Consider the following 13,266-nt stretch of genomic DNA (forward strand, 5'->3'; position numbering starts at 1 on the left):
CAACATTTTTGAAAGAATAGACATTTTTAAAAAGAGTTTGAAAGTATTAACCAAAATGAAAGCTGTGTTGGTGGAATCAGGGAATGGTGCCTTGCACATCACACCGTGTGATGGAAACACAACTCTTCTGGAGAACAAGTTAGCAATGAAAAGCCTTAAACAGACACAGCTATCTTGACTCAGAAATTCTCTCTCTAGGAATTCGTGCTATGGAAATCATCAGAAAAACACACATAGGTATGTTTATGGCATCTCTCCATAAAATAATTAAAATTGAAAACAATCTAAAAGCCCATTTGCAGAGAGAGTCGATGCACAGATGGCAATGCACCTGTTGAAACAAGGATGCAGACTTCCAGTTAAATCAGTGGCTGAATGTTTGTGTGGTATTTATACCTCCTCTTTTGAAATGTTCATCAAAAATAACAGAAAAATAAGCATTTTATTGCATTGAAAACCTGAGAGGAGGTTTTCCAGCACTGTTGGGAAATTTCTAGAAGAGAGTAAAGTCCAGCAAGAGGTTAATCTAGACATGTAATGGAAAACAGGAACTTAAAACCCCCAACAGGAAAAAACAAGGTCCTCCATAAAAGTGAGTTTTGCCAACAGAATTCCTGAGTAACTCGCGCATGAGAAGCATCATCAACTCAGAGAACTCACAGTGCATGTGGTATTGAGAAATAAACCAAAGGGCAGTGAGATGGTAGTACCTTCTCTCAGAGGTGCGGGTTGGTGTTAGTATGAAAATTAATGTCACTTAGTTTTACTATTGCTGTCAGCAAGGTCTAGACCAGAGGAGCTCCATAAAGTGGGATGCCCAAGTGATGCCTTCCTGGAAGGGTACTAGTCCCAAGTGACAGCTGAGACCCAAGAACTTATGGCCCCGGAACTGGTGGCCTGGCCCAAGAGGATCCACCTCAATGCCAGCCCCATTCTCCTCCTTACACAGCCACTACCAACAGGTCAACAGAGTGCCCCTCCTGCCCATATGCATGGGCTACACTCTATATAGAGGTGCCCAGATGAAGCCTGGCTGTTAAACAGAGGTTGATGAGATAGACAAATACTTACATTTTCCTATTCTATAAACATCCACATTACTTGAATTTCTTTACCATGAGCATATATTCATAATTATATAAGTATGTATAATATGGTATATATTTAAATAACTCACATATTTAATTCATATATTTAAATCTAAATATAGACTCAGATCAATATTGATATATCATCTCAAGAGGCATTAGAGCAAAAAAGCATAATATAAAATAATGGTTTTATTTTTGTAGAAAAGTAGTATTTTATAAACACATGTGCTAACAAAAAGTATGGAAAGACACAGGATGCTAACCACAGTTAGCTCTGCATAAAGGCAACTGTTATTAGTTTACATTTGTTTTCTGTATTTTAAGGAACTTTTTATGTAATAAGAAATTACTGGGCTGGGATTGTGGCTCAGCAGTAGAGCGCTCGCCTAGCACGAGCGGGACCCGGGTTCGATTCTCAGCACCACATAAAAATAAAGGCATTGTGTTGTGTCCATCTACAAAAAAGATATTCTTTCTCTCTCTCTCTCTCCTTTAAAAAAAAGATATTAAAAAAAGAAATTACTATCAAGACTTGTTTCCATCCCAAATGTAGAACTACTTAAAAGTTAATTATTTGAAGTGTTATTAAAGCTATATAATACAGGTATGAAGATGTGAGGGGGAAAAGAGAAGAAGTAGGTCACATTAGATTGGGTAGAGAGAAATGATGGGAAGAGAGGAGAGGGGAGGGGAGGGAAGGGGAAGGGGGGAATGGAAGGACAGCAGAATAGACTTTATTATTGCTGTGGGTATATACGTGACTACATGACCAATGTAATTCTGCAACCAGTACACTCAGAAAAATGAGAAATTATATCCCATCTGATTCAAATGTATGATATGTCAAGATCATTGTACTGTCATGTGTAACTAATTAAAACAAATTTTAAAAAGCTGTATAATAAACTCAAGGAAACTTACAGCTTTTCTAACCAAAAATATTCCTCAAAAAACAAAAAAGGAGGTTGTCCTTAGACACACTCTGGGAAATCAGAAGTCACCAGACAAGCCTGGAAGGAAGATTGGGGGAGGTGGGTCCCTTTTGTTCTCAGCACTAGAGGTCCCAGACTGCTGGTGGGAAGAACCCCTCACTAACTCAGCACTTGTTGAGTCTTGTTCTAAGCATACAGAGGTGCTGTGCAAACACCAATGGAATGGATACACAGGGAAAACACAGGTATCTACACGAAGCCCTCTCCTTGCATAAGCACATATCTAGGCAAAACTTCAAGCCAGGCATGGAACCGGCATTTCATGAAGAGCGCTAACTTACAGGATGTGTGGCTGAAAGTCTTCCCGTCACAGTTCCCGTTTGATTCCACTTGGAGGAAATGGATCCCTGTATTATTCAAAAGAATCAGCTTAGTCTCTGGAAATCCTATGAGAAGCAAAAAACATGCTGGGCCCTTCACCCACAACACCGCACTTGCTGCTCTGTTCCTCCGGAGGTCAATAAGTGCTGGCCCTGAGCTCCCAATCCCAAAATGTCCTTGGGGTTACAGAGTCCTACACAGGATCAAGGGTGGGTGAAAAGGAAGCTTCCCTCTAACCCAGGGAGAAGCAGAAATAGAACACAGGGTTTTGTGTCCCTTATAAACCTATGTGAGGGGGGAAAAAGAAAGATAATGGCTGTGGGGGACTCAGCTGGACTCAAGGCGGGGCTGTCTACTATAGACAGGTTCTGTCACTTTCTGTGTGGCCTCAAACAAGGCAGAGAACATCTCTGACTGCTATCTCCTCATGTTCAAACCAAAATGACAACATCTACCTCAAATGGTTCTATTAGAGATCCAGTGATAGATGTGAGTACAGGAGGCCAGTACAGAGTTGCCTAGGGCTTGATGTTAGCCTGGGCTAAGCAGACCTGAATAATAACAGACCACAGCATAGAGTTCCAAGAACAGCAGACAGTTCATCATATTAGAATTCCAAGTAAAGAGCTTTGTAATGTTTTGAACAACCAATAAAAAAAAAAGAATTCCAAGTAATGCATGTATCTGAACTCACACAAGCCATGTTCCTTATTCACAATTTCTTTATTTTTTTAAGTCTCAGTTACCTTTTTCATGCAAGCTAATAATCCATCTATAAAGGTTGACTTGATCTTGTGAATCTAAATAACAAAGATGAGAGTAATCATTTTCTTTACGTAAGTATTTATATAGGAACAAGTGCCACAACAGCATTTCACACAGTGTAGGCAGGTGCTGCTTCAGTCCTCAGATGACCTCGGATGGTACCAGGATTGAATAACACTGACCAACTGAGAAATAAGCCACCCTTCCATTTGAAAATAAATCTATTATTCTGTGAAATTCTAGATTGAGTTTATTACAAATCTTCTTTTTGGAAAATTGCAAAGATATTGCAAATAAATAAATAATCAGCTTAGGGTCCCCTGTGATGAGCCCTTTCTAGTTCTCTCCCATCCTTGACCTCACTTAAGAAGAAAGGGCCTGTTTGGTACCAGTGCATTCTACAGACAGCAGGTCACAGGCTCAGTAAATAACAGGACTGGTTGTCTAGATAATGATAGTTATCAAAGCGGCTCACAGAGAACTTGTGACATAACGGGCAACTGTGTGAACAGAAAGAGAGTACCTAGAGGAGGAAAGGGGGTTTGTCCTTAACCTTGGCAAACACTACTATGTAAAGACAAAAGGCTGCCTGAAGGTGGGGGACTTTTGTGAGTACTGGTGGAAGTTGCATCCACACAGAGGTCACAAGTAAGGACTTGTTCTCAATGTTCTTCCACATATGAGCCCATGAGCTCTCAGGACTGGATGGGGCTCACTTGAGACTGGAGTAAGAAGGTGCAGAAAGGGGTGCTAACACAAGGCCAGTGTGAGAGAACCACAGCCTCTTGTAACACTGCCAACACACTTCAGCAAACATGAATTTGTTCATGGAGAGAGGGCCTGGTTCTTCCCCCATCACACAAAACTTTTAAAGAGTCAACTTACGTGCCTGTATTCCAAAATTGTCTTGGGTAAGGGATGAAGGTCTTGCAGAGAACTTAACTACCAAAAAAAAAAAAAAAAAAAAAAGAAACATAAATCACCAATGTAATTCCTTCCTTCATTTCAATATTTCAAGCACTTATTTTTAGCCAGAGAAAGTCCTAGCAATAAATGGTGAAATTGAGCATATTTTCCAAAAAGAAGATTTGTAATAAACTCAGTCTATCAAGTATCTTAATCCTAACCTCTTATGAAATCATTCCAATGTTCACACATCGGAGCTAAAAGCACTTCACATATGCTTGGAAACAGGTTCTCTGAAGATTTGTATTAGTGAAATCTAAATCCCATAGAGGTGAGTAAACTGAGAAAATACCTACAAAGATGTGTATCAGTGGTTTTCACCGAACCCAATATTTGACTTATATGCTAGTCATCTGGGTATAATTCCAGTGAGGTAGCACTGGAATATGATTATAAACTTTTTAGTCAATTTTAAAATTTAGTCAAATATAGCATACATATAGGAAAGTACAAGATCATAAGAACAGTTTGTTGAAGTATCACAAAGTAAACACAATTGCATAAACACTGCCCATATCAAGACACAGGACAGGGGCTGGGGCCATGGCTCAGTGGAAGAGCGCTTGCCTAGCATGTGTGAGGCACTGGGTTTGATTCTCAGCACCACATATAAACAAATAACTAATAAAAATTTTTTTTAAAGACACGAGACATTCCACAACATGAATTTTGGCAAACAAATGCCACAGTTCTGCTGGGCCTACACATACAGAGGAGCTGTGATGAAAAATTCTGGCCCACTTCAGCAAACATGCTGCTGACTCTCCAGGATAGATGCCACCTTATCCCCTCAGCAATGTGCGCAAGTTCCAGCGCCTCCCCACCCTTACCAAGGCATGCAGTCATTGGTCTTGATTGTAGCTGTTTTGGTAGCTGAGAATTGTTATCTCTGTAGTTTTAACTTGTATTTCCCCCAGTGAATCATAAAGTTGGCCACAATTTATGTATTTATTGACCAATTGTACCTCTTTTTTTCATTAAGCTCCTTCTAGTCTTTTACTCTATTAAAAAATTGGTTTGTGTGTCTTTCTTTTCTTGATAGTAGAAATTTGTTATTTACTTAGTATGATAGTCTCTAGATTCATCCATTTACTAGCAAATGTCAACAAAGTCATTCTTTTTTACGGTAAGTAATAATCCACTGTGTGTGTGTGTATATGTATGTATGTGTGTGTGTGTATATATATATATATTTTTTTCCACAAAAATGGGATCCTAACTAGAATAAGATAAATTCCATGCTAATAAAATTAATCAAAATGTCATGTACAACTAAAAAGAACCAACAAATAAATAAAATAAAAGCAAAAAGTATTAACTCCTCAAAAAAAAAGTGTTTGATCACATGAAACTGTGCAAAAGTACTGCAAATGTTAAGGACCAGAAACAGAGGCTGTAGACTGCCTGTAGCCCTGCTGCCTTATCAAAAGCTGTGCTGGCTCCTGACACTGCATTCCTTTCTGATCTCCCTTTCACTCTGCCACTCTAGTCTCTCTGGCACCTCTTTTCTCTGACCTCTAAGTATCAGTTTTTCAGGGTTGAACTCCATGGTTGTAAATGTTGACTGCACATCAAAATTAGTGGAGAGCTGGCCCATGCCTAGACCACCCAGCTGATCCTAACTTAGTGGATCAGCTGTGTACCTGGCATCAATGTTTTCCAAATTTCCAGTCAGGGTGGAGGACCACTGCCCAGGGTGAATGCAAGAAGTTGGCTGGTAGCTTTTGTATATGTTTTGTATATGTCCTCAGTTCCATCCCATAGATACACATGTTCTTTTGTTCTAATGGACCCAAGACTGAATGTTTGACATCCCCAAATAAACCATTCCTCTCTATTTTCTCTGAGTAGTAGCCCATCTATTTGACCATGTGCACAACTCAGAAAACCTGTAACTACACATTGCAACTGTTGCTCATACTCACAGTATATATTTTAACTCATCTATTGAAGGGCACCTAGGCTGGTCCTATAGTTTAGCTATTGAGTTGAGCTGCTATAAAAATTGATGCAGCTGCATCATTATAATATGCTGATTTTAAGTCCTTTGGGTATAAGCCAAGGAGTGGGATAACTAGGTCAAATGGTGGTTCCATTCCAAGTTTTCTGAGGAATCTTCATACTGCTTTCTATAATGGTTATATCAATTTGCATTCTCACCAGCAATGTATGAGTGTAACTTTTCCCTCATATCCTCACCAACATATTCTTGTATATGTTGTATTCTTGATGACTGCCATCCTTTAAAAAAAATTTAAGATGTTGATGGATCTTTATTTTATCCATTTATTTATATAAGGTGCTCAGAATGGAACCCAGTGCCTCATACATGCTAGGTAAGCACTCTACCACTGAGCCACAACCCCAGCCCCGATAATTGCCATTTTAACTGGAGTGAGATGAAATCTTAGAGTAGTTTTGATTTGCTCTAGTTGCTGAAGGTATACTCATCTTTCCTGCCAAGTATCAACATGATTAGGTGAAAAAGTATTTCCTGATATTCCAGGAAACTCAAGAGTTCTGTGGAAGCTCTGCAAATGCTTTCAAATGAAAGTGTATTTTCCTTGCCTCTGCTTAGCGCTACTTCAACCGGGAATAAAACATAGAGAGCGCACTGAGAACTAATTAATGAGTCAAGTTTCAAGCAGCTAAAAATTCAAAGTGTTCTTGCCAACGAAGATTTTTACATATATTTGTTGATTGATTGTATTTCTTCTTCTGTGAAGTGTCTGTTCAATGCCTTAGCCCTCCAAATTTATAATTACATTTTAATTTGCAACATTGTTTATTTGTGCCTCATTTTTTACCATTCTTAGCATAAATTTGTCTGTTTAAAAATACATATTTAAGATCTATTCCAAAGTTACTCAATTTACTAAAAGTCTGAATTCCTCATCTTGGCCTACAGCATAAAGGGGTCCTCATATACCTCTCAGTTGGTCACCAGGCTGCAGCGACAGAAGTCTGAGTAGCCAGAGTCTCCCTGTTGCCTGGCCCTGCTCCTTATTCTTGCAACGGGAAGTTTTTTATCCTCAAGCTTTCCCTTAAAAATCATTTCTGCAGAGTTCTTTCTGGACAACTTGACCTAAAGTGTGCCACTCTTCCTGGCATTTTTTCCTCAGGATCCTGCTTTCATGTGAATGGGTCTCATGCCACTGGACACACATGCTCCTGTGATGGTTAATCCTGGGTAACTAGATTAAAGAAGACCTGGAGAGCTGGTGAAGCATTCTTTCTAGGTGTGTCTGTGAGGGTGTTTCCAGGGCAGATTCACCTGAGTCTTAGACTGAGTGGGGAAGATCCATCCTCACTGGTTGGGCAGCACCATCCAATCATCCAGGGCTCAAACACAACAAAAGAGCAAAAGAAAAGTGAATTTTTTTCTCTCTCCTGGAGCTGGGGCATCTTTCTCCTACCCTTAAATATCAGAATTCGAGTTTCTCCAGCCTTCGGACTCCAGACTTACATAAGTAGCCCCCTGGGCTCTCAGGCCTCTGGTCTTGGACTAAGAATCTCACCATCAGCTTCCCTGGGCCAAGACCTTCACACTTGGACTGAGCCTTCTGACCAACATCCATGGGTCTCCAGCTTGCAAATAGCCAGTTGTGAGACCTCTCAATCTCCACAATCACATGAGCCAATTCCCTGAAGAAATTCCCTCTCATGTATCTATGTCTCTATATATCCAATTGGTTCTGTCTTTCTGGAAAACCCTGATTGGTAGAGTTAGTTTCTCACTGGTAGATATTTTACGACAACACACACCCTTGCCCCACAAACTATAAACAATGTCTAATGCAGAGCCAGGGCTACAATAAATGTTTATTGATAAAAGAGAGAATACATCTGTTCTATTCATGGCTTTATCCCAAAGCCTAGCAGAACATATGCTGCATACTAGACACCCAGCAGAGCGTATACATGCCTGACCAGGAGACCCCTGTCATTTCAGTTAGTTGGGGGTCTAAGAGGCTACTCTCAGAAATGATGAATGGCTGGCCCAAGCTCCCTGCAATACAGAAGTTTGACCATCAGACCAGACACTTTTCCAGCATCTGAATCCCCTATAATGCTTTGAGAACATGTGACTTTATTGGAGAAAGAGCACCAAAGCTTCCTTCAGCTTGTGGTTAAGAAGAAACCCTTGTCCTTCCACTCCTGTGTGTCTACTGAGGGGTGGGAATTCTCACTGTTCCACAGAATTGTGGAGCTCTCCGCTGGACACCATAGGTCTCCAGAACAGCCTCTGCTTTCCACCCTATGTTGGGGAGCTCTGCTGGTGAGTGTCGGAGAACTGGTATTGTGAGATTACAGGCTCTGGCCACAGCACCTTTACCTTAGAAATCAACAGAATATCTGGAAAGCCCCCTCACATTTGGAAATTTTAAGACACATTTTCAAAGAATCAGTGATCAAAGAAGAAGAATAATTAAAATTATTTTTAAAATGTGTGAAATTAAATAATATGTAAAGAAAGTAATACATGTGAAAATTTGAGAGAGTCACTCAAGATTTACTGAGTATTGGGCCCCAGGCATTGTTCCAATCACTGGGGAGTTGCAGGAACAAAGCTAGGTCCATGTCCTCCTATAACTAAATCCCAAGTCAGGGGAGCTGAGCAGTAACAGTTCATGTGTGAAGCCTGGACACCATCATCAGCCCAGGAATGCTATGAACAAAAAGGACAGGAAACAGAGGCAGGAGCTTGGGGTGGGATAAAGCCCCAGGATTCACCATGGCACCAGAAAGAGAGCAGGGAGAATAAAGGGAAGTGGCAGGAAGGGGTCTTATTTGTGAATTTAGAGCCATGGGCAAGTATTATCTAGTAAAAGTCACCTTCCAGATATACAGAATGAACAAACAGTATGACTTGTAAAGAAGAGAGTAAGGTCAATGTGATTCATGTCGATCATGTCTTTGTGGGGAAAAAAAATTAGTCTCCTTGTTAAAGTCACTGTCTCAACTCTGTCCATAGGAAGACACATCAAAACTAGGAGGTAGTCATGCTTTATTCTTATACCACTGCCTATATGGAGAGTGGAAGGTGCTATAAGGGAAGGGCAACAGTATCAGCTGGTGCCAGGGCATAAAATGAACCATCTGGGATCCCCATATACAGATGCAGGCCAGAGGATAATGCATGGCTTTCCCAGGTGACACTGCTGCCAAATCTTTAGGGCTCACTGCCCACCTCTGCTCTCCAGGTGAGATCTAAGTCAATAGTTCCAGAAAGATGGGGTTCAGCTCCCAGAAACCCAGTGCTCTGAGAACCAACAGGCATTTAGTTCAGCCCCAGCAGGCACTAGTTTTTGGATGATTTGGTTCTGGGAACAAAGTGAGGGCTTAGATGTGTACATGCTACATTCTAATAAGCAAATAAATGCCTAAGATAACTTTAGGTAATGGTAAGTTGTATACAGAAAGTAAATAAAATAAAAATAAAGAAATAGGGAGGACTGAGGACTTTACTGCAGTTTGGGTGACCAGAGCAGATTTTCTAAAAGTAATATTAAAGCAGACTATCATAAGCCAGCAGGCTAAATCTGTGGCACGGTCTGGAGACTATGGAAAGAGCTTATGCAGAGAGCCCCAGGCAGCCAGCATGCTCAGAAAAGCACATCAGAGACAGGGGAAGGGCCAGTCCCCTGGGCCAGGGACATATTCAAGAACTTGGGTTTAATTCTGAGGGTGATGGAAAGGCACTGGAATTTCTAGCCAGGTCAGTAGCATGATCTTTTTTTTTTTATATATATCTTTATTTTTATTTATTTATTTTTATGTGGTACTGATGATCGAACCCAGGGCCTCACATATGTGAGGCAAGTGCTCTACCACTGAGCTACAACCCCAGTCCCAGTAGCATGATCTTTTTAATGTTTTTATCAGAAGTAGGAGTTAAAGCAGGGAGACTGCTAGGAGGATTGAAGTCATCCAAGTGAGAGAGGATAAAGATGGTGAAGTGAGAACAGGATCAGGGAGGCACCCTCAGGACATCTTTTGTAGGAAAGGACTGGGACTTGCTGTGGGTAAAGATGAAAGGAAGTCCCAAGTGCTTGGGAGGTATGGCTAATGATGATGATACACCAGAGAGGAAGATGGGCCCTTCAGGAGGTGAAGAATCTCCTGTGTGAAGGACAGTCCAAGTACCTCTGCAGGAGACTGCTATTCACCTGCAATTCGCCTCACTTGAGAGGCAGGGTCCCACCTAGTGTACAAACCCATGATCACGGTAGAAAGAAGGACAAGGGAAACTTACCACAGCCTCTGAAGTGGATAGGTGTTGCTGTGGCCCTGTTTTGGGAAGGCTCTTCCTTGGACTCAGCAGGTGTAGCTTCAACTTTCCAAAGAGGATCTTCAACAACGCAATGCAGGTGTGTGGGAGAGTTTCAGATTGGAAGAAACAAACATCACTATTACATTTAAAACCACTAACCAAAGGAGTCACATCTAAATGATGCTTAATTTCTCATTTAGTGCTCTTCTTGGATATAAAGGTTTTGAAGTTAGGAATCTCAATATTCATCACTCATGAAAGAATATAAACAACTTATTTTTCAGATAATCAATATGAAATAACATTTATAAATTCAGAAGAAACCTCTCTTAACTCCTGAATAAGAAACATTTTTGACACATCTGTAATCCCAGCAGCTCAGAGGCTGAGGCAGGAGAATCTTGAGTTCAAAGCCAGCCTCAGCAAAAGTGAGGTGCTAAGGAACTCAGTGAGAACCTGTCTCTAAGTAAAATACAAAATAGGGCTGGGGATGTGGCTCAGTGGTTGAGTGCCTGAGTTCAATCCCTGGTACTTCCCCCTGCCCACCTCAAAAAAAGAAACTATTTTTGAAAGAATCAAAATTTAGCATTACTTCTCGAAGTTGATTATTACTCATTATAAGAAACCGTTCTCCTGCAATAAAATGGGCTTGCTGCTCCAGTTCCTTGAGACGAGCCTGAAAATGTGATAAGCACAATTAATAATATTCACAGTTTTCACAATTTAAAATTATTTAGTTTGTTAATCAAATAATTCCCAACAGAAGCTCTTAATAGAATAAAAAGCACTCTGTAATTTACTAAACTGCAGATTAAAAATGCATCTTCCGACTCTTGGTGGAATTCTAGGCTTATGCAATCACCCTCCCATAAACTGAGGGGAACAAATGAAAGATTCAAAAATAATAATATAACAAAATAAGAGAGGGAAAGAAAGTATTTTATAGTAATATTAGGGCTAGAAAGGGATCCAGCATCCTATGAAACAAGACAGAATATATAAGTAACAGGCTCGTATCCAGAATATTTCAAGATGCCCTATGAATCAATAAGAAAAGAAATACAAATGAGTGAAAGACTTGAGCAGATCCTTTATAAAAAAAGAAAATTATAATAGCCAATGATGATAGAAAAGTGCTAAACCTTATTAGCAATTAGGAAAACAAAACCAAACTTATGTGTTATCATTTGTGGGGGAATACGAACAACTGACACACTTTTCAAACAATCAATATAAAATAATGCTCATAAATTCAGAATAAACCTCCCTTTTAACTCCTAAATAAGAAATGTATGGATCTCAGAGTTTGGCAGACACCAGTCTCAGGAGTCCACAGCACTGGGCAACACAGAGTGACGAGGTGAGGTCAAGAAACAGAAGGCTGAATATAAACTACTAATTTACTTACAGTCCAAACTAGTCACACTATATTTCTTAGGCATTAAAGTGGGAAAACAATAAAGAAAAACAATGTGAAATGACTACAAAGGCTAGCAGCAAGGATTTCTGGCAGGGAAGTGCACAGAGTTCTGGGCATCCCAGACTTGACCCAGGTGATGGTTATACCAGAGTTTCCTTTAAGGAAATTTAGGTGAAACATCTTTATGTATTTTTTCATGCAACTTAAGTATCTTTCTATATTTTTATTAAAAAACAAACAAACAAAAATTCCTTCACCAAACGCTAGGGGGCAACAATCTTACAAGAAAAACTTAACTTTGGAGGATCCTGAGGATCAGTTAAAGTAATTCCCCAAATATGCATTAAATACAGTGCTGCCCCACCCAACCTACACACACACACACACACACACACAAAGATGCCATGGGGTTTAATCCTTCAATGCTTGATCCTTCCCTCTAGGAGTTTGAGAAGAGAAAGAACAGCATTACCATCAATCTAGCACTAGCAAGGAAAGAAAAAAGAGTGGAAATTACTAAAACCTGCCACTGGGAATCACTTACCAAACTGGAGAAAAATGACAAGGGCAGAGTCTGAAATAATAACTTACCCCAAGAAGTGTGGATGTCCTCTCCATTTCTTCCTTGTTCACCTGAATCTTGTGGTTTTCCATCACTGTAATTCAAACTCCAAGTCAGATCATGTCCACATTGCAGTAACAAATCCCTTTCAGTAAAGGTGACAGTCTTACTCCTCATGAAGACCACAATGACAGCACCTGCTGCTGGCCAACCTCTGCAGAGGGTCCGTCAGGAACATCCACAGTGCTGGCTTCAAGGTGGGCATGAGCATGGGCCCTGCACTGGCCAGCCCCAGCCTGGCCCTTCACACACTCTGGTTGGAAAGTTGACTTGGCCAAGGAGACTCTGCTCTCCTGTGGGCCAAGAAGGACCTGGCAGTCTAAGACAGAAGAAGGCCCTGCACAGGCCAAGCCAGGAAGGGCACAGGACACTAAGCAAACATGAGAGACAAGGATAGCAGTTAAGATATCTCATGAGACCTCCTCCTTCTGGCCAGAAAGAACTGAATGTCAAAATCATCGAGTCCTTCTAGTCTAAGAGGTGGTGCAGCACAACCCCTCTTCAGGGCCCATGAGATATAGTATTTATTCCTAAATAAGCTAAAGAGAGAACACTCATTTCCAAACAATGTAGAATTCTCTACAAAAATGACTATACTTTGTCTTCGTGGCAACTTACCTGCCAAAATTGGAATCAGAGGAATTTCCAGAGTACAAAATAGTTGCCATAAACCATGAACCTATGAAGTAATAATAAGGCTACTTTAAGTTACATTCACATCAGCATTTTGTTGAAAAGCTACTTGACTTTTTTGAACTAGAATGAAGACAACTCCTATCTAGGTGGGTTTCTTCCCCAACATCTATTCCTTTCCC

General features: G+C 40.4%; 1 protein-coding gene across 1 annotated transcript in view; it reads right to left on the reverse strand.

Moving 5' to 3' along the window:
* The window catches only part of LOC114097292 (DNA polymerase nu), a 118,130-nt gene extending 105,004 nt beyond the window's left edge, over positions 1-13,126 (reverse strand). Inside the window, exons 1-7 of the mRNA XM_027941184.2 lie at positions 13,070-13,126; positions 12,421-12,485; positions 11,002-11,085; positions 10,392-10,487; positions 4,055-4,111; positions 3,151-3,204; positions 2,365-2,430 (exon numbers count right to left, since the gene is read on the reverse strand). Of these exons, the coding sequence (XP_027796985.2) occupies positions 2,365-2,430; positions 3,151-3,204; positions 4,055-4,111; positions 10,392-10,487; positions 11,002-11,085; positions 12,421-12,483 (420 nt within the window). The 5' untranslated portion in view covers positions 12,484-12,485; positions 13,070-13,126. The remainder of the gene's footprint in view (positions 1-2,364; positions 2,431-3,150; positions 3,205-4,054; positions 4,112-10,391; positions 10,488-11,001; positions 11,086-12,420; positions 12,486-13,069) is intronic.
* Between the last annotated feature and the right edge of the window lie 140 nt (positions 13,127-13,266).

Source organism: Marmota flaviventris, chromosome 7 (genome assembly GCF_047511675.1).
Source record: "Marmota flaviventris isolate mMarFla1 chromosome 7, mMarFla1.hap1, whole genome shotgun sequence".
Lineage (NCBI taxonomy): Eukaryota > Metazoa > Chordata > Mammalia > Rodentia > Sciuridae > Marmota > Marmota flaviventris.